Genomic DNA, 25098 nt, shown 5'->3' with positions numbered 1-25098 from the left:
TGAATATTTTAGGTTCATACAAAGCTATTCGAATCCGGAAAGATCCGACTCGAACCCCGTTTAAAAATTTTAAATATCTAAATAGAGTTTAATTTTAAAACCAAAAAACCTCGATATAAAAAAAGAATTAATTCGTATTCGAGTGGGTTATCGGATGCATATATTTAACTGATTCTTTAAACAAATAAAAAATTTATTTATTAACAGGTTTGAATTTTTATCACAAATGAAGCAATTTCTTTAAAACTGGTGAAATTATTATTGTTAACATTTAAAATAAATCGTGTTGAATTATTATAATAAATACAATTAATAAAGTTGTTAAAAGAGTGAAAAAAGAAAGATAATAAAACATTTCAAATAGGTAAGTTTTATTTTATATTTTGTAATAAATGCTGTCTAATTAATTAGAAAAAAATAAACAGAATGGTTAGAATTAGTTAAAAAGTACGAAAATCCGTAAGAACCCACTTAAAATAGATAAATATTATTTTGTGTATCTATTTAATAGAATATATAACTAATAATGTAAAAACTAAATGTTTCGTACATATAAATGAAAACAAATACGTGCGCGGTCGCCCAGGTCAAGATCTAGTAATATGTTAAAATATGTTAAGCAAATGATAATAAGTAAAAAGAATTTGTATATAAAATGTTTATCCTAAGGTGCGGATTTTAGACTAGTAAATAAGTAAATAGATACTCTGTTAGTACTCGCGTAGAGTGTGACACAATAATATCTTCGACATTCTGTAATTAACACTATCTATATTCTATAACGACCTTGAGTCTCGGTCGTCGTTACTATTATTTGCCCCAGACCAACCGCCGAAATTGCTGATCCCATTGGACGCCGTCGTTTTATTGCTCCCGTAGCCGGCGACGCCTTGAGAAAGAAACATGCTTAGAGAATCTTCTTCTAGCTCTTCAAGATCTGCGAAGAAATCGTCTGGCTGATGCTGATCGGGGAGCTCCGGTCTATATGGAGCAAACTGATTATCGTAATCGTTTTCTACGTTTTCCAATTCCATATCTTCTTCTCTTTGTTCATCCTTGACGGCGGAGGCTGGCAGAGGAGAAGGAGAGGCGGGGGAAGGCGAGTGGGTGTTGTTTGGAGGGCCATTGGATGGAGCGGTTGCGGTTGAGGATTTGGAGGAATTAGGGTTAGAGGAGGAGCGTGTGGAACCGGCAAGAGCGTTGCGTTGAATGGGCCAAGGATGGTTGTGTTCGGAAGTATATGTAATCACCAACATGTTTGGATCGGTTCGGCTTCTTTCGACTTGCTTTCTTGCTGAACAGCCTTTTGAGCTGCTGCATCTATAGTAACCCCTGAGAGAATACAACCAAAATTAAGTAATCATCAAGATTAGCAAATCCACTATAATTATAAGAATATAATGGTCACACTATAATTAAGTATTCATCCGTCAAATTTCAAAACCATATTGAATCAAGAAAATTCATCAACATTATTGTTTTATCAACTGTAAAATTGTAAACCGAAGGATGAAATTAGTAAAACGATATGATGTAAGAATCTCTTTTAGTTTGTAGTCGTTAATTAAATTTCAAAAGGTAAATTATCACTGAATTGTAATCTTACTCCACGTGATTTAATTTGTTTATGTTCGTAACACAAATGTCAAATTCGCGGGTGGGTATATATATGGACCAAATGTCACACTTATCAAGAGAAATGTTGTTAATACTTAAAAGTATCCGAATCTTTGTAACAACTTGAGCCAAGAAGAATGTGGTGGTGAAAGAAAGTTTATTTTTCGAATCTTTGTTTGATGATAGATACTGATGAATGAGTGTGTGCAAACCAATACCTTGGAAAAGGAGAGCCTTTAATGGGTTTTTGACCGTACTTACGCCAAGCCCACAGATCAGACGGAACCACTTCACCGCTTGACCGGCTGTTCATCGCAGCCGGCGCTGGTATACACACCACCTTCTTTGCCTGACTCTGCCTGCACGTATATATGGATACTTACACACGTGTAGTTTTTTTTCTATCTATATACATGCACGTGTGTACATGTAAGTTGTGAAAGCTAAGTTTGGTAGTGGGACATTATTATTATCAACTGGGGGTTGAGATATGATGCTACGCAGTTATATGTTCTTTAATTGTGACAGTTCATAGATTCTCCTGCATGTGTCTTCAACCTCAACCCTCCTTCCTCTCATGAATCTAAACAATTATAATGTATAGTATTTGTATATATACATAAAAAATTCATGATTAAGAAAAGACAAACAAAAAGAAACTAGAAATCTTAAAAATAAAAAGCGTACATATAACATACACATAAACAAACCATAATTCATTCTATTATTAGCATATGCATATGCTACCTAGAACCCTAATTCACTTTACTCTATATGCTATCATAGAACTGGTGCAAATTATTGCATAAAAATTATATTGTTAATACATATATATAATAAATTAATACCATCTTGGGAATTATTATTATCTATATCGTGTAAACATTTAATGAAACATTTGATCAAGATTTAAAAATTCAATATGTACCTTCTCTTAGGACCTAGATTCGGAGGGGAAGATATCTGAATCTGAGACGAGAACGTGTTACCATCGACTAATAGACAGTTTCTAGGACTGTTTGTATCGACGTTGATGACCCCTCTCGGCGAGGCGGCAGCTGCGGCTGCGAAAACGTGAGCCGACATGGCCGGAGAATTACACGGAGAGGAATCGCTAATGATGTTACTATGCGAGATCCGGATTCTTGGGAAGACACTGCATTGACTCTTTATATGATCATCCTCTAATACCTTAGGAACTAAGAAGCAGTTGTTGTTATTGTTGTCGGCTGTGGAGAAATAGCCAGAGTTTGTGACGGCGTTGAGTTCTTGGAGGAGAGGATCAGTCATGCTCACAAATGGATCTCCAAAGGGATTTATGTGATGAAGATCTGACGGCGATGGTTGTGGAAGTGGCCAGATTCTTGGAGGAGAAGGAGGAAGTTCCGGCGATAACACGTGGCCGCCATCGATTCCTCGTAAGATGTCCCTTAAGTCTCCTTGATAATTGTCCATCTCAAAGACGCTGCACATAATATCTATGTATGATGAGTGTGTCTTCGTGTATATTATATACAGCTATACGAAATAATCTTTAGCGAAAATCAAGATAATGTAATCATCAGGAATCAGAAGATGAGATTATGATTTTAGCATCGTGTTTATGAGTATTTTCTTGATACAAATTGAGATTTTCTTGAGAAAATATTGAGAAAAGGGGCAGAAGAATGAAGGTTCATTAGGAAGAGAGAAACGCGCTGACTTTTGGTGATGCGAAGAACATCTTCCCCTTCTTCTTTTTTTTTTTTTTTTTGTCAACACATCTTCCCCTTCTACATGCAATATGTTGATGAGAGATAAATAGATATATATATATATATATATATATATATATATAATATAATATTAATAGATATTAATATTTTAAGTATGGACGGAAATATAAACTAAAGCAAGTGAGATAATCTATTTATTAATCATATAGATAAATGGATCAAATGGCCAAGTCTTGTACTCTTTAGTTTAGATTATCTTTCTGAGTTTACTTGAGTTTGTGAAGTTCTTATATAATAATGGTTCTTGATTACTCGTTGCAAATAATTCGTTAGAATAGAAGTAGGATGTTGATTATAAACTAATACCTTTTCCGCTCGCAAGAAGAATAAAATATTATCGCATTCTTACATTCATATTATCAAAATCTTAAATCTTCATTATGTCATTATCATATTATTAAAAACACATCACTTTTAATACACTTTCAAATTTACTCATGATACTTAAATATTAACGGGATACGAACAAAGACCTCATTTTACCTCGTTTTTGTTGTTTTCTGTTTTAGATGATTTTTTTGAACTGTTAGATGATTTATTGTCATGTCATAATTTCGTGATAAGATCACTCCCAAATGAATTTGATAATCATGTAGTAAGAGCATCAAGATAGTACAACTGACATCATTATGTATTAGCATTATAAAATAAAATAATTGATTTTGCGAAAAGATATGAAATAGTACACCTGCGAAAAGAAATGGTGAAGTGAAGAGATGCGGCCGCAATATTCGGAAGACATTTATTTGTTAGCTAATCAGAATCCTCCACGAGAACTTTATGCTACATTTCTTTACAAAAAAAAAACATTATGCTACGCAAAAAGTATTTGTATACATGTACAAAATACTCATGCTACGCAAAACATCAGTGAATTTTTTTTAAAAAAATCGATGTTTTCCTATAACTTGCAATTCATTTATTACCATGAAAATTGTCAAAAGGTCACATATTTACTAGTGGCCAAAAGGGGGGAAAATCATTGTGATGGAAGTTGGAAACACCATCGATTTCGAATATTCTTTAGAAGCAATCGGTTGAAAATCCAAAAAAAAAAAAATACCTATGATTTGACTGATTTGTGTCTATGGAATAAGGTAGAAGAATGTGGGATTTAGGGTATGAGGCTAATTAGGATAGAAGTGTAGTGTAGGGAGTGCAATTTCCCTATTCTTTATTATCTTATTTTCTTTTTCTTTTAATTATATTTGGGATAATATTTTTTTTTTGTCAACTTGTTGGTTTTCATTAAACTATTGGTACAAATTGGGTCAGAAAAAAATTCAAATAGCAAAAATTACAATTTAATCTACTAGAAAAGCGGTCGTGACAAGGTTTATATTTTTCCACGTGCAAGCTGCTAGGTCTTCACCGGACACGGACACGTGGGAGACGCACATCAATCTTGGATGAAACAACAATCTCACCACCGTGAAGCTCCGCTGTGGGTAAAATCGATCAAGACACAAAACTATAAAAATGTTTCTTTGTTTTATTTCTTTCTTTTCTTTCTTTCTCAATAATGTTGTAGAGATCATCTTACATTAGATCTTTTTATATATATGATCCTCTTAACTTATCCTATTACAAGTATATCTAGGAATCTTATCATTATCCTAAACATATAAGTTATTCTACTTATCTTTAATGAATAACTTGTTTCCTAAGTAATCTTTCTTTGAAGCTTATCCAACATTCTCCCTTCTAAGCTTTACACCATTTTCACTTAGGTCTTGTACTTTGATCAGCTCCCTCATCTCCTTGAACTTGATCCTTGCTAGTGCCTTTCTTAGTATGTCTGCTCGTTGCTCTGCTCCCGGTACATGTTCCACATCAACGAGCTCTCTTTCAATACATTCTCTGATGAAGTGGAAACGCTTGTGAATGTGCTTACTGCGTCGATGAAAGACTGGGTTCTTGGCCAGTGCTATGGCCGATTTGTTGTCCACACGAATCAGTGTTCTTTGAGCTCTTCTTCTTATGATCTCACTTAGTAACTCTTGAAGCCAAATGGCCTGATTAGCGGCTTCTGTCGCTGCCATGTATTCGGCTTCACAGGATGATAGCGCCACCATGTCTTGTTTATGTGAGCACCAAGATATTGGCGTGTCACCGAGACAAAACAGATGTCCAGTAGTACTTCTTCCATCATCTGGATCAGTGTTGTGGCTGCTGTCGCTGTATCCAACAACTTCTTGAGATCCTTCATTCTTAAACCTTAAACCGAACCCACTAGAACCTCTCAAGTACCTTAGCACTTGCTTTAAGGCTTTTTCATGCGACTCTCTTGGAGACTGCATGAACCTGCTTAGTATACTGACACTGAATGCTATGTCTGGTCTTGTATGCATTAGGTATCTCAAACAGCCTATCCTCCTTCTGTACTCGCTTGCATCTATCTCAGGTTCATCCATTGCTTTTGAGAGATGAACTCCAAACTCCATTGGAATGTGCGTTGAGTTGCAAGTATCCATGTCAGCCTCTTCTAGTATACGTCGAGCATAGGCTTCTTGCTTGATCGTGATGCCTTGCGCGCTTTGTTTCACTTCAATACCGAGATAGTAGGGTAGTAAACCCAAATCAGACATCTAAAACTTCTGAGACATTGCAGTCTTGAATTCTCTTATCTTCTGAGATGAGTTCCCTGTAACATACAGATCATCAACATATATGGCCACTATGAGTAGCTTGTCTCCTTCTCCCTTGCGATACACGGAGCTTTCTTTAGTACACTTAACGAACTTAAAACCCTTCAGGATTTGATCCAGCTTTGTGTTCCATGCCCTAGGGGCTTGGCGCAGACCATATAGAGCTTTCTTAAGCTTGAACACTTTGTGTTCTTCTCCTTTCTTCTCGAATCCCTCTGGTTGATTCACGTACACTTCTTCAACAAGCTCGCTGTGTAAGAAGGCTGTATTAACATCTAGGTGGTGGATCTCCCATCTACACGCAGCAGCCAAACCAATCAACAAACGTATTGTCTCTATTCGAGCCACTGGCGCAAAGACTTCATCGAAGTCAATTCCTTGTTCTTGAACGTAGCCCTTTGCCACAAGTCTTGATTTGAATTTGTTGATGCTTCCGTCTGCGTTACGTTTGACCTTAAAGATCCACTTGAGTCCGATCACCTTTACTCCGTGTGGCTTCTCAACCAAGGTCCAAGTCTCATTCTTAACTATAGACTCGATCTCATCCAGACACGCCACTTTCCACTTCTTGTTCTTAAGAGCCACTTGTATGCTTCCTGGTTCGTCATTTAACGCAAGCAATAGAACCTCGCATTCAGCCTCAGCCAACAAGATATAATTGTCGAGGTAGCCTGATCTCTTAACTTCTCGAGATGAACGTCTTACTTCTTGCATATGTTCTTGTTCACCTGCTTCACTTTTGATGGCTACATCCTCTGTTTCCTCTGTTTCGCTAGGTTGAGTTAGTGGTTCTGTTGTTTCTTCTTCATTACTAGCTCCGACAACAAAAGGACCGCTTCCATTATCTTATGTGCTTCCCCATGTCATATGGAACATTCCAGGCTCAGTTTGGACTTGCTTACTTCCTCCCTTCCAATTCCAACGAGCCTTTTCATCAAAGATCACATCTCTACTTACAATAATTCTCTTTGAAGTAGGATTGTATAATCTATAGGCTTTGGAACATGGTTCAATGCCTAAGTGAACCGCAGCCTCTGATCTATCATCGAGTTTTCTTAGCTTGCCTGAGTCTATCTTTGCATGTGCAACACATCCGAATACTCTTATGTGAGACAGGTTTGGTTTCTTCCCTCTTATACATTCATAGGGAGTTTGATTCTTTAGAGCTCTTTTGGGAACTCTATTAATCAAATACGTTGCGTGACGAGCAGCCTCACCCCACAGATAGTTCGGCACATTCATTGCCTTTAGTATGCTCCGAGTCATCTCCATTAATGTGCGGTTTCTACGCTCAACCACACCATTCTGTTGTGGTGTATAAGGCGCTTTCAAGTGTCTTCTTATTCCATTGTTGTTGCAGTAGCTCTGAAACTCTTGTGAAGTGAATTCTCCACCTCTGTCTGTGCGCAACGTTACTATCTCTTTGTTGAAATCATTCTCAACAAGTTTCTTGAACATTTTAAAATTATCAAACGCATCACTCTTATCTTTCAATAGTATAGACCACATGTACCTTGTGCAGTTGTCAATGATGACAAAGATGTACTTGTTGAGAGATAGGGTTGTTGGAGAGATTGGACCGCACAGGTCTGCGTGTAAGAGCTCTAGTGCTTGCTTTGCTCTAAACGCTGTTGCTTTTGGGAAAGATTGTCGAGTTTATTTGCCAACCAAACAAGAATCACAAAGTCTTCGCTCTTCATTTATCTCCGGCAGGTCATGAACCATCCCATGAGTCGCCATAGCTCTCATTGTCTTGAAGCTAATGTGGCCAAGTCTAGCGTGCCACCTCCATGGTTCCTCATTTATCTTAGCGTGTAGGCATGTTGCTCTGCCGACTTGTAGCTTTATCTTATAGAGCCGATTTGCTGATCTTAGTACCTTGACAATCAATCTTCCTTCAGGGTCTCTTAGGGTTAAGAAGTTGTCTCTTAGACGCACATCACAGCCTTGTTCAGTTGCTTGTCCTAGGCTTAGAATGTTGCTCTTTAGCTCAGGAATGAAGTAGATATCCGTTAGGAGTTTCTGTTCTCATGTCTTAGTTTCAAAGAGAATTGAACCTTTTCCACTTATATCAACGAATGATCCATCTCCAAACTTTACTTTGCCTTTGATGTTCTCGTTTATCTCAGAGAAGTAAGACCGTTCTCCAGTCATGTGATTAGAGGCGCCATTGTCTAGGTACCACACACCGTCTTCCTTCTTGTCGGTTTCAAGTTTCTTAGGCATCACCTTCTGTTCATTGAGAAACACCAATTCATGCATGTATAAAGCTGCCTCCGCAATTTCGGTTTCAGCTTTGTTGAGTTCTTTATCGTCTTTCTTTTCGGTACAGACTGATGCAAAGTGTCCCTTCTTCTTGCAGTTGTAGCAGAAAATCTGAGAGTAGTCACTTTTCTCTTTGCTTCTCTCGCCATCGTTGCTCCTGCCGCGGCCTCTTCCTCTGTTACCTCTGCCACGACCTCTGTTCTGTACTCTGCCTCTTCCTGAATTGTCTGATCCTCTCTGATCATATGACTTCTCAGTGTTTGAGTACAGAAGACTACCTTGTTGTTCAATAGATTCAAAGCCTTTTATACGTTCTTCATAAGCTTTAAGCCTTCCAATGATATCTTCGAAACTAGTTAAATCTAAATCCAACAACTGTTCCAAAGATGCAGTCATATGAATGAACTTTGATGGTAGACTATTGAGAAACTTCTTCACAACTTTAGGTCCCTCAATACTCTGTCCCAATGAGGTTGCTTTTGACGCAAGTTCCGGTATCTTTCCTGAGAATGTATCAATCGTATCTGTGTCGTCCATCTTCAAGAAATCAAATTCATTCATCAACGTCTGAAGACGAGCTGATTTGACACGCTCTGCTCCTAGGTTTCTTGATCGTATAGCCTCTCAAATTACTTTAGGGGAACCTAAGTCGCCAACTTGCAAGATCAGTGTTTCAGGTATGGATTGAAACAGAAGAGCTGTGGATAAATCATTCTTCTCTTCTTCATCAGTTCCAGGCTCTATTGTTTCCCACACCTTGTGCACACGCAGAAGCACCTTCATCCTCATTGCCCACACCGTATAGTTCGATGTCGTTAACATTGGACATACCACAGTACCAGGTACGCCTTCCTTAAACTTTATCAAAGCTTTTGAATCCGCCATTGTTTTGTATCTTAAGAACCAGTGATCTCTTCTTTATAACCACAAGCTCTGATACCAAATAAAATCGATCAAGACACAAAACTATAAAACTGTTTCTTTGTTTTATTTCTTTCTTTTCTTTCTTTCTCAATAATGTTGTAGAGATCATCTTACATTAGATCTCTTTATATATAGGATCCTATTACAAGTATGTCTAGGAATCTTATCATTATCCTAAACATATAAGTTATTCTACTTATCTTTAATGAATAACTTGTTTCCTAAGTAATCTTTCTTTGAAGCTTATCCAACAGTGGGTTCTCTATGACGCTTCCCTATCTTCTTCATCTTTTTGCTGTAGATTTGTCCTTCTTTCAGAAGCTTCAAGCTTCTATTTCTGACACCAATTGCCTCCACATATCTAATCCTCCTCGCCAGATGTGATGAACTCTAAGACGCTCCAATCGATTTCAAACCAGTCTTCGTCGAAACACTCGTACACGACAAGCTTCAACTCTTCTTTAACTGGAATAGATCGCGAAGACGAACATGCAAAACTCAATTTTTAACCTCTTTTGACTACTTTGCTTAAAATTTGGAAGAAAAGATTGATATCATCTGAAGTAAAGATCAAGGATGCCCAGCTAAAAGAAATAGATATAAAGAGACAATCGGGATAAATCCAAATTCTTCAGGAGAGATGAAGCTTAACATAACTCCGATCAAAAAGATCGGAAGTTTATTAATCTCAAGCCAAAACAAAGATAAAAGAGAACAAGTAGACACAGCTCCGATTGACTTGAGAAACACTGCAAAATCGCCTAGCGAAGATAATATCCGCAACGGAAGATAGATATAATATGATACAAACATTAACAAAAGACAAAAGAAAAGGGGTGGCGACCGGTGGCGAGTTGCTCACCGGCCACCGGAAACGATATCACTTTTATAAAGCTAGAGAGAAGTCGGAGCGTTTAAAAAAGAGTCTTTATATTTGGGATAATATAAAAAGGAATATGTATGGACAACTTCACAGAAGAACAAGTAAATGGCTAGAAAATTTATCAAACTTAGAGAAATCATATCTATACAAATATATGTGTGGAGATAACATAATAAAGTGTCGTTATGAGGATGTGAATGTTTTGGTCGAGTTCATGATGAACACTAATACCCACGTTCGTGCATTGTAACTCCATCAATAGTTTTAAAATACATGAATCCACATACAAATCGTATATATATAGATCATATTGTAAATTCTGATTTATTATAAGAGTTCGTCAGAGAAAGAAAATCCTATAGTGTGGTGTTTGACAACTTTTTTTTTTTAAGTGGTGTTTAAAGCGCCGCTAGGGTTGGTCGGAAACAAAAATCACTATAAAAATGACGAGGAAATACAACAAGTTTGAGTTACATCCGGACTAGTGAAAATGCTACATATATACATTAGTGAGCAAGTTTTTATTTATTTAACCATGAGAAAATAATGTTTAGCCGAGGAAATTGAGTATTGCCATATTCTTTTACCAAAATATATATATATATATTCTTTTACCAGCGCTTGTTCCAGCTGGTCGACAACGGGACCCTGAGGTGGCGCAAGGCTATACTAATCTGCAGAGTTGTTTGTAAAACTTGTTCGCCATCCTTATTTTTCTGGTTTAAAACTCGTTCTTTATCTTTGTAAACTGATTAAGATTAGGCTTTTCTAGTTGATGCAACGACATTATCAAGTAATATGAGTCATTAATTGGGCTTTGAAGCATGTTGATTTAGGCTTCTTTCTATAGTACGTGTTCATAAACATCCACTTTACGTGCATGAATCTGTACATGTCCATGGCCTTTAAGTATTTCTAAAGTTCATTACTAAGAAACCTAGCCACTCTTACTTAGACCATAATTAATGGATGTTCTTAGAAGTGGGATTCTTACCGTAATTTAAGAACCGAATCTTAACTTTAACAAAGAAAATTTTTAAGAACCGGTTCTTAAATAAGTATTTAAGAACCGGTTCTTAAATAAGTATTTAAGAACCGGTTCTTAAATAAGTATTTAAGAACCGGTTCTTAAATAAGTATTTAAGAACCGGTTCTTAAATAAGTATTTAAGAACCGGTTCTTAACCTTTTTCTTTGTTAAAGTTAAGAACCGGTTTTTAAATTACGCTAAAAACTTCATCTTTAAGAACCTCCATTAATCATGCTCTTAGCTTCGTAAATTGCTGCATTTCAAATCGGTCGGTTTACTATAAAGCTACTAATTTATTTGGGAAAAAAAGATTTCTTGTAATGTAGTTGGTATGCGGGAACTTGATTAACTTATAGATGTTTCTAACGGTGACTTGATTTGTATACACGCTTCTTCGTAACAAAACTATCATATAGTAACAAATGTATACAATCTTTCAATCTCGTCCTAATTGCACACCATTTAAGTATAACAACCTATTTTCACATAAGATAAAAGTTCAAAACCCGTTTCCCCCTAAACTTTGAAGGACGAACTAATATCGACAAATAACGGTTTAAAATTGGTTAGTGTTTCCTAAACCGTAAACTTAACCAATGAATAATTTAACTAAACCAAAAACAACCCGAATAAGACCCAATTAAAGAATACAAACCAGATTAAATCAACCAAATACAATTGGATCTAATAAACCGACCCAAGACTCGAGTTAAGCAATTAAATCCTTTGTCTCTTTTGCGAAGAATGTCGTTAAAGAATGGATTCATGGACTGATGTGAATGCTGAGTGAAACAGAAATCAAAGAGGAAGAAGATGCAGGTGTTATGTTAATGCAGACTGAACAAAAGAAGAACTGTGTTGGGACCCTTAGGCCATCTTTAAAGGGGGAGCACATGGGTGTGCTTGGGCTTAATATATTTGGATTTAATCCAAAAGTGGGCTAAGAACAGTTTGGGAGGGCTTGTCGAAGAGCTATGCTTAAGGGAAGTGCTGGTCGACGTGGCAAGTGTGTATCTCCTTAAAATAAGTTTTTTTGGAATCAATTTTAAAATAAGTTTTTTTGTTACATTATTTAATTAATTTTATTTGGTTAAGCACACCCTTAATTAAGTGATCTTCTTTTGAGAATGTCCCATATTCCTAGCCTAAATACAATATTATACTACTATTTTCACTCTAAGCACACACCTAACTGCTCCCCCTTTGAGGATGCCCTTACAATTGGACCTTCAAACAAAGTTGGGACCCTTACAGCGTCTTCGATTCACTTTCGTTTCTCTTCACCTCTAGATCGAGCTAGATCCATGGCTGTTTCCATTTGCTAGGTATCTCTCGACAGTCTCTATGCTGCTTCTCATTAGTTTTGTGAAGTTAGAATATATATTATTATCTGATAAATATACCTAAGAATCAAGCGTAGGCTATTGGCTTATGTGCTCCTCTAAACACTTAACCATGCGGGTTCGAATTCAGGTTAGAGCTGTTTTTATTTTATTTTTATTTTCCCTTCTGTCTTTAATTAATGTAAAATTACGCAAACGTCTTCATCTTCTTCCTCGCAGTATTACCAGGAATCCCTAAACCTCTGTTTCAGATTTTTTCTTTTCACGATTCTTGACCAAATCTATTTCTTTTTCTTATGTATTTACTCAATTATGTTAAGTCAATTTTATGATTTTGAATGAATAAACTAACACATTCATACAAACAAACTAATCTTTCTGGAATTTTAGATTTTAATCGATTATGGGGCTTTTAAAATGGTTTCGGGTCGGGTTTAAATCGATCCCTAGTCGGATCTTCGTTTGGGTTGGGTTGTACCAATATCAACCGATACAAACTGGTTTACTGTCGATTCATGTCATAAACCATTAAAACCAAGCCAAATATTGGTTTGTGTGGAAACGGGTTTCGATCTTTTATTGTTTGTGGAAATAGGTTGTTATACTTAAATTGTATGCAAATAGAACGATGTTAAAAGATTGTGTACATTTGTTACTATATGATAGTTCTGATGTGGAAATAAGACGTCTTCCCGTGTATATACTATACTATATACTATATACTAATGTTCAACATAATCAAAGACCACTTGACAAAGCTTTAGATATATGTTTTAACTTTTAACATGTGTAAGAAAACAATCGAAAAAAAAAACATATAACATTGATATGCATAGTAGGGATCTATCCTTTAGCAACTTTCTATATCTAAAGAAGATAACCGTCTTTTCCAAGCTATAGTTTTAGTAGCTTGATACATCTTGGCGAGGAACGGTCGTTGGCTTTAACCCTTTGTGTTTGTAAACTATAAGCTGCCTTAGTATTAAGTACCCTTTGTGATCAGTGCCGTGTCAAATTATTTATAGGCCTTGTTCAAAAAATTAACGGTATATTATAATAAAATAATTTTAATTTGTTTTTGAACCACTAATTTAAAAAAATTATAGTTCTATTTATGTATCTGACTCTTTTGAAATTAGAAACTCTAAATTTAGTAATATATTTAAAAGTTTAAAACTTTAGACCATAATTTATATATTTAGTTTCAAAAATTCTTAAATATTTTTTTTTTATTTTTAGTTTTGGATCCTGCTTGACCGTTTTACTTGCTTGTGCTATTAGACGGACCTGTTGCGATGTGATATGAATGTGAAGTAAAGTTATATTCGGGAAGCCATGCAGCTAAAGTAAGCTAAAGCATTAGTATTGAAGTTTTTCAAGTTACATTTCTGAAAATATAAAAATATAATAATAATATTTATTAGAGAATTTCAAAAAATTTAAAATCTCATGCCAATTTATTTAATGAGAAATTTTGATATGATGTTCTCAAAATTTTAAAATATTTAGTCAAATATTAATAGTATTATTCATAAAAGAATCCAATCGTGATGTAGGCTTAGTTTGTGTTTCCCTCGCATGCCGGTCCTGGGCAAAGCCTAATGAAACATTCGTTTTATGCCCTCAAATTTTTTGAAAAATTTTATACGTAAATAAATCTCCAAATTTAAAAAAAAAAAATTTTAGGCCCCCAAATTTTTTAAATCTTTACTAAATGGTCTAGGTTCCCAAATTTTCAGGGTCCGCCCTGCCATGCCGAAAATTCTACAAAAGTCAAAGATAGAAAATATATAGAAAAAAACAAAAAAGGCAAAGAGTAGTTTGGATTTGTAAAATGATTGGTAAAAAAAATCAAAGCAGATCTCTGGGATTCTGAAAAAATGGACCTAAACGGTGAAGAGAAGAACGACATGGTAATATCAGTGGAAATTAAGAACATGAGTTCCTGACTGGTCTTTTTATTTTCCAGATGGCTTTGGTTCTTCCATCACATTACTATTACTTTCACTTTTTTTTTCTTTTCTAAAAATCATCGATAAACTGTTTATTTGGATTGACAATTCGAGAAAAAAGGGCAGTGAACAGTTGATCTGAAAAGAAACGATTTGACTGGTTTTGGATGTGTTCTAAAAATTCGGTAAAAAGTGTAAATCCATCACTTCCAAAGCTCGAATCGCAACAGCGATATTCGATGGAAACGTGTATACTGTTATACAACGCTTTTACCATCTTTAAGGTCGGCAATCGATTTCAGCTCAACATATTGTGTGCAATTCAAGAAAAAGTCCAAAGCCACCCTTATTATGAACAAAAAAATTTATTTTATGTATGTGAATATTCATATATAAAAAAACTTACATTGGTTAGACAACTGTGGACTATAAGAAACATTGTAATATGTTTGTACTCAAACCTATAAAGTTTTCTATATGCATATTCGTTTAATTCTCTTTTGGGTGTTTACTATTTTTACAATACATGGGTATATATGAATGAAAAGATGAAAACTTGTGCAACTGAAGGAAAATTACTTCCTTTTACTTTTGCTATCACCCTTTTGATCATCTCCGGGAAACATTGTGAGACTGATTCGGATGTGAAAATGGTGATCCAGATGAGCCTATAGATCCCCCGTCAGAGTAAATAGGTGAATCTAGCAAATCCTGTAAAGCTTGATTCTCAGGAGGAGGGTACGGTGTTTCTGCCAAAAACAGAAAACCAAAATTCAACTTTCGAAGAAGTAAAAGCTAAAACCAAAGTTTTAAAGTCTAGGCAAGTCTGTGTTTTTTTTTACCGAACAGTGTCTTGAGAGATGGTTTCCTTGGTGTCTTACTCTTCCGTTTCAGTTCCGCTGCGTAAATTTAGAATGATTATCAGCCTTTGTTACAACAACCGCGAAATAACTTTAAAGTCTTGCAAAACGCGTTAATGTAAGAAAGGAACAAAGAGTTACTGACCCATGCCAGGGATATGGTGTTCATCAACAATCTCAAGGTTCTTGAATGTATAACCAACGAAATTTACATCTTTAGATGAGATCATCTGCAAATATGTTTGCAAACAAATTGGTTAGAGATTAAGAATTATAGAATCTGGACAAATGAGAAAAACGAGGGGAAATATATATATAATACCTTTCTCCAAGGGCCAGACTTTGCAGAGGTTTGGCAAGTAGATGGTACCTGCTAGTTTAAAATTTAATCAAATTATCCGCTAAGACAGGAAAGCAAAATAAAAATCGAGGAACTGATAAAAATGAACAAACCTCATCAAACTTTTCAAAGTTTTGGGTATCAAGTTCATGTTTCACTTTCGGTATATATGGGGCATTTGACTCGTATAATCTTTCCCATTCAATTCCTTTAAACCAAGGGTGAGCCTTTCAATGGAAAAAACAAATTAAACATTATGTCATCTGAGAGTTTTATTCATTTCATAGTTAAGCTCAGCAAGGAAAATGATGATTTAAGTACTTTGATTTCATGAACTCCTTTGGTTCCGAGCCTCTGTTCGACATTGCAGAGGAGTCTTCGGATGAGATCTTTTACCTCGACAGAGAGCTTAGCTTCATCAGGGAATTTCAAGCAGGTTTTCCAGTTTACAATCTGCAGAGATGAACTGAGCAATTGTTTATAAAAATATACACTAGTCAAACATAATAAGGGACAAGTCTCGGATCATGCCATGCCCACAAAATACGTTACCAAAACATGTCTCGATACATAGACACTAGTCTGATTTTGGTGTCAGATGATAAGCCAAGGTAAGGTCTATCATCAGGACTATAAAATCTTCTATCAATCTTCGAAACAATGTTCCATAAAGATAATTAAGCATACCTTTCTACATGTTGCCAACGGCTCTTCGGAATAGAATGGAGGAAATCCCACGAGCATCTCGAACATGATTGCTCCAAGAGACCACCTATTTCAGAACATCTTTTAGAATATCAACTGAATACATTTTTTCCATTAAAATAGAAGGGTCTGGTTCACTAACCAATCACACTCCATTCCATATCCTTTCTTCAGCAGCACCTCAGGGGCAATGTAATCGGGAGTGCCTACTGTAGAAAAAGCCTGAACAGTACACGATAGAGTCATCATGCAAGGACTACAAGGGAAGGTCATATATATAGCTAATAACACTTCCAAGGAGATTAAGGCACAATATACAAACAACGGTGTTATATAATTTGAGTAACTGGAAAAATATTCCCTTTTTACTTCATTTTAAGTTGGAAAAGAATCGTTTTTATGAAATATTTCAGACGAACTTCAGGGGAATAGAACAGCATCCACCGTAAGTAAGATAGAGATCAGAGAATTGCGTCCATACCAGGGTCCTTCTGTTTTGTTGCCAATGTAAAAGCTGTTCTTGCTGAGTTCGCTTAGGTGCAGAAGGAGGCTTGGAGAGTCTATCAATTTCTGCTGCAGGCCTTGTATTCCTCTCAACAAGCTCCGCCTTGAAATCTGGGAAATTTTTGCTTTCCAAAGACTTGCTCAATCCAAAGTCCGAGAGCTTGATATGGCCATTACGAGTTATCAATAAATTATCAGGCTTTATATCCCTAAGCAATCAAAGGAAGAAACTACAGTTAGGGTATCTCCACACATCAACTGAAAGCTAATTTACAAGAAAAGGTAATCACAAGAAGAATAAAAAATTAGAAGATAATCCACAAAAATTCAAAAGAAACTGGTCTTAGCGAATGTGTCAAGCTTCGATGCAAAAAAAAGTGAGAAGCTTCAAGTCAGTTGTTAGAACCTGTGAACGTAATTATGCTTATGGATGGACTCAATAGCAAGGATTGTCTGTGCAACATAAAACCGAGTCTCATCTTCCCTTAAGACATCCTTTCGCATCAGCAGTGTCATCATATCACCTCCAGGGAGGTATTCCATAATAAGATACAGATGTTCGTCATCTTGGAAGGAGTAGCAAAGCTTGACGATGAAAGGACTATCGACTTCTGCAAGCACATTTCTTTCAGCTTTGACATGTTCCACCTGTAAGAGGGGATAAGTGTAGATTTCATTGAGTAACTAACTGAATCACAGCGGAACTCTGGGATTTGTAGATATTGTATCACACAGTGCATTACCTGGCCTCTTCGAAGCATCTCAGATTTCTTTAGCTTTTTCATTGCATATACGTTGCCCGTAGATTTCTCTCTACAAATCCTCACCTGTTCAGAAATAACATAGTTTACATCAATACACCCAATAAGTTCACTAACGGAGGCTTAGATTCATAAGACCGGAATAATAGGCTAGTTACCAAGATCCAGTAGGAGAGACCCCCCCCCAAAACAAAGCAGTAACAAAATTCCATAATTTTAATGCATGAGATATTAATAGATCATGTAAAGAAGACAAGTTATTAGCTAGTGAGGAATGAGAAAGAGATACCTCTCCGAAAGCACCCCGGCCAATGATGCTGAGAAGGTCAAAGTCATCAACCCCTATCTTATGTCTTTGCAGACGCCTGTACTCTATTTCCTTTTTCTCAAAGTTCTTCAGAATATCCATCTTGTCTTCAACAGGAACATCAGCCTCCGCTAGGTTTTGTTCCAAGATGCTCAGACTGTATTCAAGAGCGAGCTGATATCAGAAGGTTCAATCTAAACCAGTAATTATGTAAAGAATTGTCTAGGAAACAAAGCCAGAGATCTAAACCTAATCTCAAGCCTCAGTACAAAAAGAAAGAAAACAAGTTCTCAACTTTAGATTAAATAATTACTCTCACTCTCAGGTTCCATTGTAACAACCAAAACGAATTCTAAGAACATACCGCTCTTTTCTTTCCTGCAGACTCTTGTTCTGATTTTTATAATGATTCTCAATATACTGCTTTGCCGCAGCAACTTTCTGTTTTGTAGCGTTTGAAGGTGCATCATTCATAGGGGGCCTGCCACTATTCTTCACATTTCCCTCTTGTCCCTTTTTGGCCGGGCTTGGTCTCTGCTGCCGTATCTGGAACCAGCTCCTTGTAGACTCCGTCGCCATCTCTAATGAAACCTGAAGCAGATTCCCCCACGCTTCTTAATTAATGGAGAGCTCAATAACTCCAAATTCAAAAATGCTTCAAAAGTAAATCAAATTCATCAACTGATGACAGATTCTTCTTGTCTAACAACGAAACACGAAATCACTCTATCTAGATACGCATACATACATCTACTTCTTCGTTTCTGGATTGGGCCTTCAATCGATTCAAACCCTTCATCATATGGAAAACATCGAAAATCAAATTCAAAACCAGATGCCAAGACCTTTGAGAAGAAAACGAAAAGTCAAAACGATCCCAGAGAAGAAGTAAAAACTCGAATCAGAAGATCAAAGGATCATAGAAACTTACAGATTTGATTCAGCTCGCTCGAATTCGAATTCGAACACTTGCTTACACGCATTCACTTGGAAACTGCAGGAAGATTATTTTTTTGTTTATTTTTAATTAATAAAGATCTCCAAAGGGAGGAGTCCAACGGATTAGGAACTAATAACGTTTTGGGTGAGGGGTGTTTTTGTCAATTAGAGCAGTAAACGCCGTTTGAGTTACTGTCACAACGACTGGTTACCTAATAAAAACCGATACCGGTTGATTACTATTCCCGGATGGTAACCGGCTCATTAATGGGGACGCTAAACGGCACGTGTCCATAAATCGTTGGGCTTGTTTGTCGACACAAACGTGACAGCACGATCACACGGAGTGGTTTCAACGGGATGCTAACGTCAGGCTGGAGCAGAACAAGCAACCCCCGCGGGGATTGGATAAAACGCGTTTTATTGGTAAGAAAAGATCTTCACCGGTCCCTCTGTAGGACACGTGTGATGATGCGAAATTATTGGCCCACTTAAAAGCCCGTTAAATATTGCAAGAAACCAATGGGCCGAAAATAAATCACAGTGGGTCAGTCAATTGAACATTCAAAATGTATGGGGTCTTTATGCAAAATTGATTAAAGTTGATTATTTACACTTTTATCAGTTTTCTCTGTTTTGGAGTTAGACGCAGATCTGAGATCCTGCAGCAGCAAATGGCATCCATGGCGGCAGGACCAGATCACCTCTTCAACCTGAGAAACAGTTTTTACCTAGGTGCATATCAAGCGGCGATCAACAACAGCGAGATCCCTAATCTTTCGCAAGAAGATATCGTGGAGCGTGATTGCCTTGTCCATCGCTCTTACATCGCTCTTGGTAGCTACCAGGTTCGCCTCTGTGACGCCCTCGTTTTCTGATTCGATTTCGATTTGTAACGATCCTGAGTTGTGATTCAAATTTGTTTCGTAGCTGGTCATCAATGAGATCGACGAAGCGTCGGCTACTCCTCTTCAGGCAGTGAAGCTCCTTGCTATGTACCTATCGAGCCCTGAAAACAAGGTAATGCATGAGAATTTGAGATTATCATGTTAGCTTAGCGCAATTACCTGATAACTTCGCTAAGATCGTAGGGATCCGAAATTGAAGATATCTTCGTGTTCTGCTTGTGAAAATTCATCTTAGTTGTTTATGTGATTTTGGTTAGGAATCAACCATTGCTAGCTTGAGGGAATGGCTGGCAGATCCAACTGCTGGGAGCAATGCTACTGTTAGGTTGATTGCTGGTACTATCTTCATGCATGAGGAAGACTATAGTGAGGCTCTCAAGCACACTCATTCTGGAGGAACCATGGACCTGTGAGCTTTCTGTTTGATACAGTGATTGTTCTATCTCTAAGATTTAACTTGATGATTGATTTTGGTATTCTGCACTTTCTTAGGCACGCTTTGAATGTCCAGATATTCATAAAGATGCACAGGTCAGATTATGCTGAGAAACAGCTGAGAGTGATGCAACAGTTTGATGAAGACCACACACTCACTCAACTCGCGAGCGCATGGTTGAACCTGGCAGTAGTATGACATGAATATATATATATATATATATATCCATTTCTTTTTCTTCTGTTCCATATAGTGTAGAGAATGATTGTTAATGTTTTTCTAATATTAAATTGTTGTATGAATGGTCTCAGGGGGGTTCCAAAATACAGGAAGCTTATCTAATCTTCCAGGATTTCTCTGAGAAGTACCCAATGACAAGCTTAATCTTGAACAGCAAGGCGGTTTGTTGCATGCATATGGGTAACTTTGAAGAAGCTGAGACTCTTCTGCTTGATGCACTCAACAAGGTGAGTGATGATGAACCTACTCTTTCATACTCGGTATCATGTCACCAGTTATGCTGCACCCGATTTCTCAACCAAGCTCAAACACATCAAATCAAAAGTAATAATTATATATTTGTTTGACCATTGTAGGATGCGAAAGACCCAGAAACTCTTGCAAACTTAGTTGTGTGCAGTATTCATGTGGGGAAACCATCTCCACGCTACCTAAGGTAATAATAATATTGAAATGATCAGGTCATACTGCAATTTGTGTATCAATATGCTGACTTATTCCGCCATTTTCAATCAAAATTTTGCAGCCAGCTGAAACTGTCACATCCAGAACATGTACTTGTGAAGCGAGCAGCTTCAGCTGAAGATAACTTCGAGAGAGCGCTTCAATCTTTCGCCTGAAACACCTCAAAATCCATGGTTCAGCTAAAAACATGCATGAGTCTTTATCTCACCTCGAATCGATTTTCTATATTGTCTACCAGAAAGAGCATCTTATTCTTACAACCCTGTCTTGAAACTAGTATATGAACTGTTTTTCCTCATTGGACATGTTGCATTTTCTTTGATTTCTTCGCTGAAAGCTTTTGTTGTCATTGTGTTTCAAATCCAACAGTAGATCTTATTCCTTAAAATCCAAAACCAAACATAACTGACGAGGCCTGTGTTTAAAAAGGCGAGCGCAAAAGTGCAGACCCAAACACCTTGGTCCTCTTAAGGCGAGGCTATGTCTTAGAGGCGCTCGCCTTAGTGCGTTTTGGCCTTATAAAACAGTCTCAGAGGATTCCAATAGGCTCGAGACTTGTCAATGAGGCTTTAGGTGTATCGGATGCGTTCTTGTTGCTATTGAATCATAGCTTTCAACTTGAAAGAATCAAACCTAGATACAATTTATAAGTTCTTCCTGTGAAGGCGTTTGATCCACAAGGCGAGCGTGCGCCACAATGTCGCAAGGCTCTAAAAATGTCTATAACAGAGCTTAGAAAATAAAATGAAAAGCTAATATATTATGAAGACTAATAAATAGATAAGCATTATGAGAAAGGTAGTACATAAATATAATGAATGGCTGCTTCCTACCAGAACCTAAAGCCATTACAAAATGAATATCAGCGTGACACTAATCAATCAAAATCTCTTTTATAATATCTTATTTTATATTTTTAACATATAGACCATCACACTCCTAACGCCTCTCAGTACCATCAAAATCTCCATTCGTCAGCAAGGGAATGAAGAAAGTTAGTAAACCGAGACAGATGAGGAGGTTGAGCCATAGCCATTACGGTGCAGCTTCTGCCATCTCCAAGCAGTCTCAAGACTCTCCTTGAGATTAGTGTGCTTAGCCGTCCAGTTAAGTTCTTTCCTGATCTTGCTAGGGTCACTATAAACCTCAGCGTAATCACCTGGGCGTCTAGGCAAGTAATCGATCTTGATCTCGACACCAGTGGCTTTCTTGCACGCCTCAACAAACTCTTTCACCGAGCTACCTACTCAACACCAGACATTTAAAAAGCTCAGTCTCTAAATCTATATGCGATTCTTTAACAGTAATGTAAAAGCCAAAGTCAATACAATACCTTTCCCGGTACCAACATTGTAGATTCCAACTTTGCGGGGTTTTGCTTTTTGGAGAGCTTTAACATGAGCATCAACCAAGTCAGTAACATCAATGTAATCCCGTACGCAAGTTCCATCGGAGGTTTTGTAGTCTGTTCCTTTGATCTAGCCATATACCAAAAGAAAAAGAAAATCTATGAATAAAGAATAGTCAAAGGTTGTAGCCACGTGAATGTGACAATTAGAATAAAATAAACTTTGCTTTAATAATAAAGGAAGCTCAACGAGTTAAGTTGTCTCAATTATGTATTTTGCTCTGCTGTACACTACTATTAGCTGCAAACATTCTTGAGCATGTTCTACATCATGTGCCAGATCCGAATTACACCCAAAAAAAAAGGCGAACTTTAGAATCAGACGGAACATAAACTAATGATGACTGTCCAAAGAACAAAATGTCAAGACCCTGACACCATCTTCCAAACATGGAAATCGGAATTTAACTTCAGACAAAAGGTTCCATGAAATGAAGGAAGTGATTACCTGGAGACCAGGCATGATACCACGTGCAGCATCAAAGCAAGCACCGGAGATTCTTCCATGCTCTCGCAGCTCAGGCCTTGGTGCTTCACCCAATCTACCCTCTGGATCAGACCCAATCACATTGAAATATCTGGAAAAAAAAAAAAAAAAAGACAAGTGAGAAAGAAGCTTGTCAGCTTCACGAAAAACATGCACAAGGCCACTAGATAGAAGTTAGGGAGAAAGAGTAGATCACTCAAAACAAACCTTAGGATCATAACCGCCATGTTTGAGTTTTTCGAGAAATCCAAAATGATGTCTTCTGCCATCTTCTTAGCCTTACCATATGGATTAATTGGCACCTGAGGAGTCTCCTCTGTAATTGGCATAGTATCAGGCTCCCCATACGTTGCACATGTGCTTGAATATATCAAAGTCTTTACTCCATGAGCAGCCATTGTCTCTAATACCACCAAAGTGTTCGATGTAATATTGTGATAATACCTGTAAATTAACAGAACATAAAGTCCACTTCTTTCACATCTTCACAACAGAAAATATCAAATGCTGGCTTAAGGGAGAAGCTGTCAGTGATACTCACTTAAGAGGGAACTGTGTGCTTTCCCCAACGTATGCAACAGCAGCGAAATGCATCACAGCGTCAAAGGCGTTCTCAGAGAATATCTTGTTGACAGCCTTTGCATCTCCAAGATCAGCATAAATAAACTGAAGCCTTCCGGGTTCCGGAAACAATTCTTGCAAAACCTTGACTGCACCGAGGTTCCCACGTGATAGATTGTCCTGTTGAACCCAAAAAAAAAAAAAAATTTACTTTGACCAGGATATCAACATATATACAAGAGTAAAAGAAGACTGAACAAAGGAGATACCACAATGGTGACTCGGTAGGATTCCTTAAGAAGCCTAAGAGCTGCATGGGAACCAATATACCCAGCACCACCAGTGACTAGAACATGTGTAACCCCTGGCTCATGTATAGAAAACTGAAACACAGAGAATCAAGGAACCATTTAGAAACTCAAGCAATGTTTCATCAGGACCAATAAAGAACTCTGAGCAAAGGAGAGTAAGAAGTTGTACCACACTGGGAGTATTGAAGGTTGGAGATTGCTTAAGCATGAAAATGCACAAGGCTGTGAGAGAAGCGGTCAAAAGAAACTTTCCAAGGTAATTGTTTTTCTTCTTGGGGTCTGCGTAATCCAGTCCTACATTCCCAAAAATCACCAAGATCTCTGTTAATATTATACAAGCCAAACATGACAAATACTCACAAAAAGATCCACACTTTGAAGCTCCTTAACCCAGAAAGCTTCATATTTTATTAGGAAGCAATCTAAAGTTTCAAACTAAATTCTCAAAACACACACACACACACACACAAAGTTAAAGTTTCAGAAAAAAAGAAGTAAAAATTTAACCACATTCAGAGAGAAGTTAAAAGCAAGAAAGAAGAGATTTAAACACCTCCAAGAGAGAGAGATCTGTTTTGCCTCGCTTGGCTTCTTGCTCGAGTAAAATTGAACATTTTTCTGATTCACTTCAGCTCCCCTACTCCCTAATACACCTGCAAGAAAAATAAGAGAGCAAAATTTGAATTAAAACATTTTCAGATTAAAGAAATAAGACCCCAGATTGGGAGAATCTTGTCGGAGCAATGTCGGTCCCATGAAAAATGACAATTCAAAAAAAAAAAATCAATGCAAAAAAAACGGAAGAAAGAAAGAAGGAAGGAAATGGGCTCTTATGCGAAAAAAAAAAACAGAAGCAAAAGAAAAACGCCAAAAAAAAAACCAAAAAAGCAAAGGAAACGCACCTTGGAGAAGAAAACAAGAACGGGCATTAATTGGCAGCTCACGTGTGTCCACAGAAACAGGTTTTTCCTCTGCATAAACGAGTCGAACCAACCAGATTTTGAGGAAAGGCTCGAACTTTTCTTGTGGGTTCTCTGAGAGAAAAGATTCAATTTTTCTCAATTTAAAGAGAGAGGGGAAACGTACGATGAGGAAAGAGAGAGAGAGAGAGTCGGGCGGCCAAGTCGGCGCGTTTCCGGTGATGGCGATATGGAGAGAGTAGGCGGAAATTCCTCGGTTTTAAGATGCTGCTATTATTTAAAATTAAAGTGTTATTTGCAAAATAAATATATATTTGACTTTTTGTCAGCTTTTTTTCTCTTTTATACTCTTTTGATACTTACATGACATGTGGCAAGAATGATGGATGTGGCAAGAATGATGGTGCAGTCCTCGTAATTCTGTATTATTATTAGCGGAAATTAGAAAAATATGATATTTTGAACTTATTTGTCACGATAGGATCTCTAGAAGATGTTTTACTAAAATAG

At 37.0% G+C, this 25098-nt stretch overlaps 4 protein-coding genes across 8 annotated transcripts; 1 reads left to right on the top strand and 3 right to left on the bottom strand.

Annotated features, from left to right (window-relative positions):
- Positions 1–646: 646 nt before the first annotated feature.
- Positions 647–3392, bottom strand: LOC106293147 (probable WRKY transcription factor 14). 2 transcript variants are annotated; one of them, XM_013728822.1, is made up of 4 exons: positions 3320–3392; positions 2546–3082; positions 1836–1976; positions 647–1332 (listed from the first exon to the last, which is right to left on the bottom strand). In XM_013728822.1, exons 2-4 carry the CDS (start codon positions 3070–3072, stop codon positions 777–779), a joined length of 1224 nt encoding a protein of 407 aa, XP_013584276.1. In that variant the 5' UTR covers positions 3073–3082; positions 3320–3392; the 3' UTR covers positions 647–776. The 2 variants fall into 2 exon arrangements, with proteins under 2 accessions (XP_013584276.1, XP_013584275.1); XM_013728821.1 differs by having other exon boundaries at positions 2546–3379.
- Positions 3393–14898: 11506 nt separating this feature from the next.
- Positions 14899–18971, bottom strand: LOC106296127 (serine/threonine-protein kinase tricorner). 4 transcript variants are annotated; one of them, XM_013732186.1, is made up of 15 exons: positions 18845–18971; positions 18662–18758; positions 18278–18504; positions 17896–18070; positions 17589–17672; positions 17252–17493; positions 16823–17054; positions 16484–16563; positions 16324–16408; positions 15958–16089; positions 15750–15863; positions 15619–15666; positions 15442–15526; positions 15279–15335; positions 14899–15185 (listed from the first exon to the last, which is right to left on the bottom strand). In XM_013732186.1, exons 2-15 carry the CDS (start codon positions 18713–18715, stop codon positions 15046–15048), a joined length of 1755 nt encoding a protein of 584 aa, XP_013587640.1. In that variant the 5' UTR covers positions 18716–18758; positions 18845–18971; the 3' UTR covers positions 14899–15045. The 4 variants fall into 4 exon arrangements, with proteins under 4 accessions (XP_013587640.1, XP_013587643.1, XP_013587641.1 ...); XM_013732189.1 differs by having other exon boundaries at positions 18278–18568; positions 18662–18706; XM_013732187.1 differs by having other exon boundaries at positions 18662–18706.
- A 470-nt stretch (positions 18972–19441) lies between these two features.
- On the top strand, positions 19442–21253 carry LOC106343578 (coatomer subunit epsilon-1). The gene is made up of 7 exons (XM_013782829.1): positions 19442–19700; positions 19783–19872; positions 20018–20169; positions 20253–20388; positions 20508–20663; positions 20793–20872; positions 20963–21253. Exons 1-7 carry the CDS (start codon positions 19527–19529, stop codon positions 21054–21056), a joined length of 882 nt encoding a protein of 293 aa, XP_013638283.1. The 5' UTR covers positions 19442–19526; the 3' UTR covers positions 21057–21253.
- A 388-nt stretch (positions 21254–21641) lies between these two features.
- On the bottom strand, positions 21642–24863 carry LOC106343735 (UDP-arabinose 4-epimerase 1). Its single transcript, XM_013783033.1, has 10 exons — positions 24755–24863; positions 24571–24639; positions 24222–24321; positions 23838–23962; positions 23627–23740; positions 23338–23537; positions 23004–23240; positions 22758–22887; positions 22235–22379; positions 21642–22144 (listed from the first exon to the last, which is right to left on the bottom strand). Exons 3-10 carry the CDS (start codon positions 24280–24282, stop codon positions 21897–21899), a joined length of 1260 nt encoding a protein of 419 aa, XP_013638487.1. The 5' UTR covers positions 24283–24321; positions 24571–24639; positions 24755–24863; the 3' UTR covers positions 21642–21896.
- Positions 24864–25098: the final 235 nt, after the last annotated feature.

The sequence above is a fragment of the Brassica oleracea genome, chromosome C5 (genome assembly GCF_000695525.1).
Source record: "Brassica oleracea var. oleracea cultivar TO1000 chromosome C5, BOL, whole genome shotgun sequence".
NCBI classification, from domain to species: domain Eukaryota; kingdom Viridiplantae; phylum Streptophyta; class Magnoliopsida; order Brassicales; family Brassicaceae; genus Brassica; species Brassica oleracea.
Note: the sequence above shows the minus strand (reverse complement) of the source record. Positions and strands in the feature narration are given on the sequence as shown.

What these genes read in the sequence shown, in the direction of transcription:
- LOC106296127 (XM_013732186.1), bottom strand. Translation starts at nt 18,715, where the DNA reads ATGATGAAGGGTTTGAATCGATTGAAGGCCCAATCCAGAAACGAAGAA. An exon ending in AACAAAACAGAAGGACCCTG is followed by an intron (nt 16,564 to 16,822) that starts GTATGGACGCAA and finishes TGTACTGTTCAG; the next exon opens with GCTTTTTCTACAGTAGGCAC. An exon ending in ACACCATATCCCTGGCATGG is followed by an intron (nt 15,336 to 15,441) that starts GTCAGTAACTCT and finishes AAATTTACGCAG; the next exon opens with CGGAACTGAAACGGAAGAGT.
- LOC106343735 (XM_013783033.1), bottom strand. Translation starts at nt 24,282, where the DNA reads ATGTTCAATTTTACTCGAGCAAGAAGCCAAGCGAGGCAAAACAGATCT. An exon ending in AGCACACAGTTCCCTCTTAA is followed by an intron (nt 23,241 to 23,337) that starts GTGAGTATCACT and finishes GTTAATTTACAG; the next exon opens with GTATTATCACAATATTACAT. An exon ending in GTATCATGCCTGGTCTCCAG is followed by an intron (nt 22,380 to 22,757) that starts GTAATCACTTCC and finishes GTATATGGCTAG; the next exon opens with ATCAAAGGAACAGACTACAA.
- LOC106343578 (XM_013782829.1), top strand. Translation starts at nt 19,527, where the DNA reads ATGGCATCCATGGCGGCAGGACCAGATCACCTCTTCAACCTGAGAAAC. An exon ending in TCGCTCTTGGTAGCTACCAG is followed by an intron (nt 19,701 to 19,782) that starts GTTCGCCTCTGT and finishes TTTGTTTCGTAG; the next exon opens with CTGGTCATCAATGAGATCGA. An exon ending in TGCTTGATGCACTCAACAAG is followed by an intron (nt 20,664 to 20,792) that starts GTGAGTGATGAT and finishes TGACCATTGTAG; the next exon opens with GATGCGAAAGACCCAGAAAC.
- LOC106293147 (XM_013728821.1), bottom strand. Translation starts at nt 3,090, where the DNA reads ATGTGCAGCGTCTTTGAGATGGACAATTATCAAGGAGACTTAAGGGAC. An exon ending in AATCTAGGTCCTAAGAGAAG is followed by an intron (nt 1,977 to 2,545) that starts GTACATATTGAA and finishes ATATACGTGCAG; the next exon opens with GCAGAGTCAGGCAAAGAAGG. An exon ending in AAAGGCTCTCCTTTTCCAAG is followed by an intron (nt 1,333 to 1,835) that starts GTATTGGTTTGC and finishes GTATTCTCTCAG; the next exon opens with GGGTTACTATAGATGCAGCA.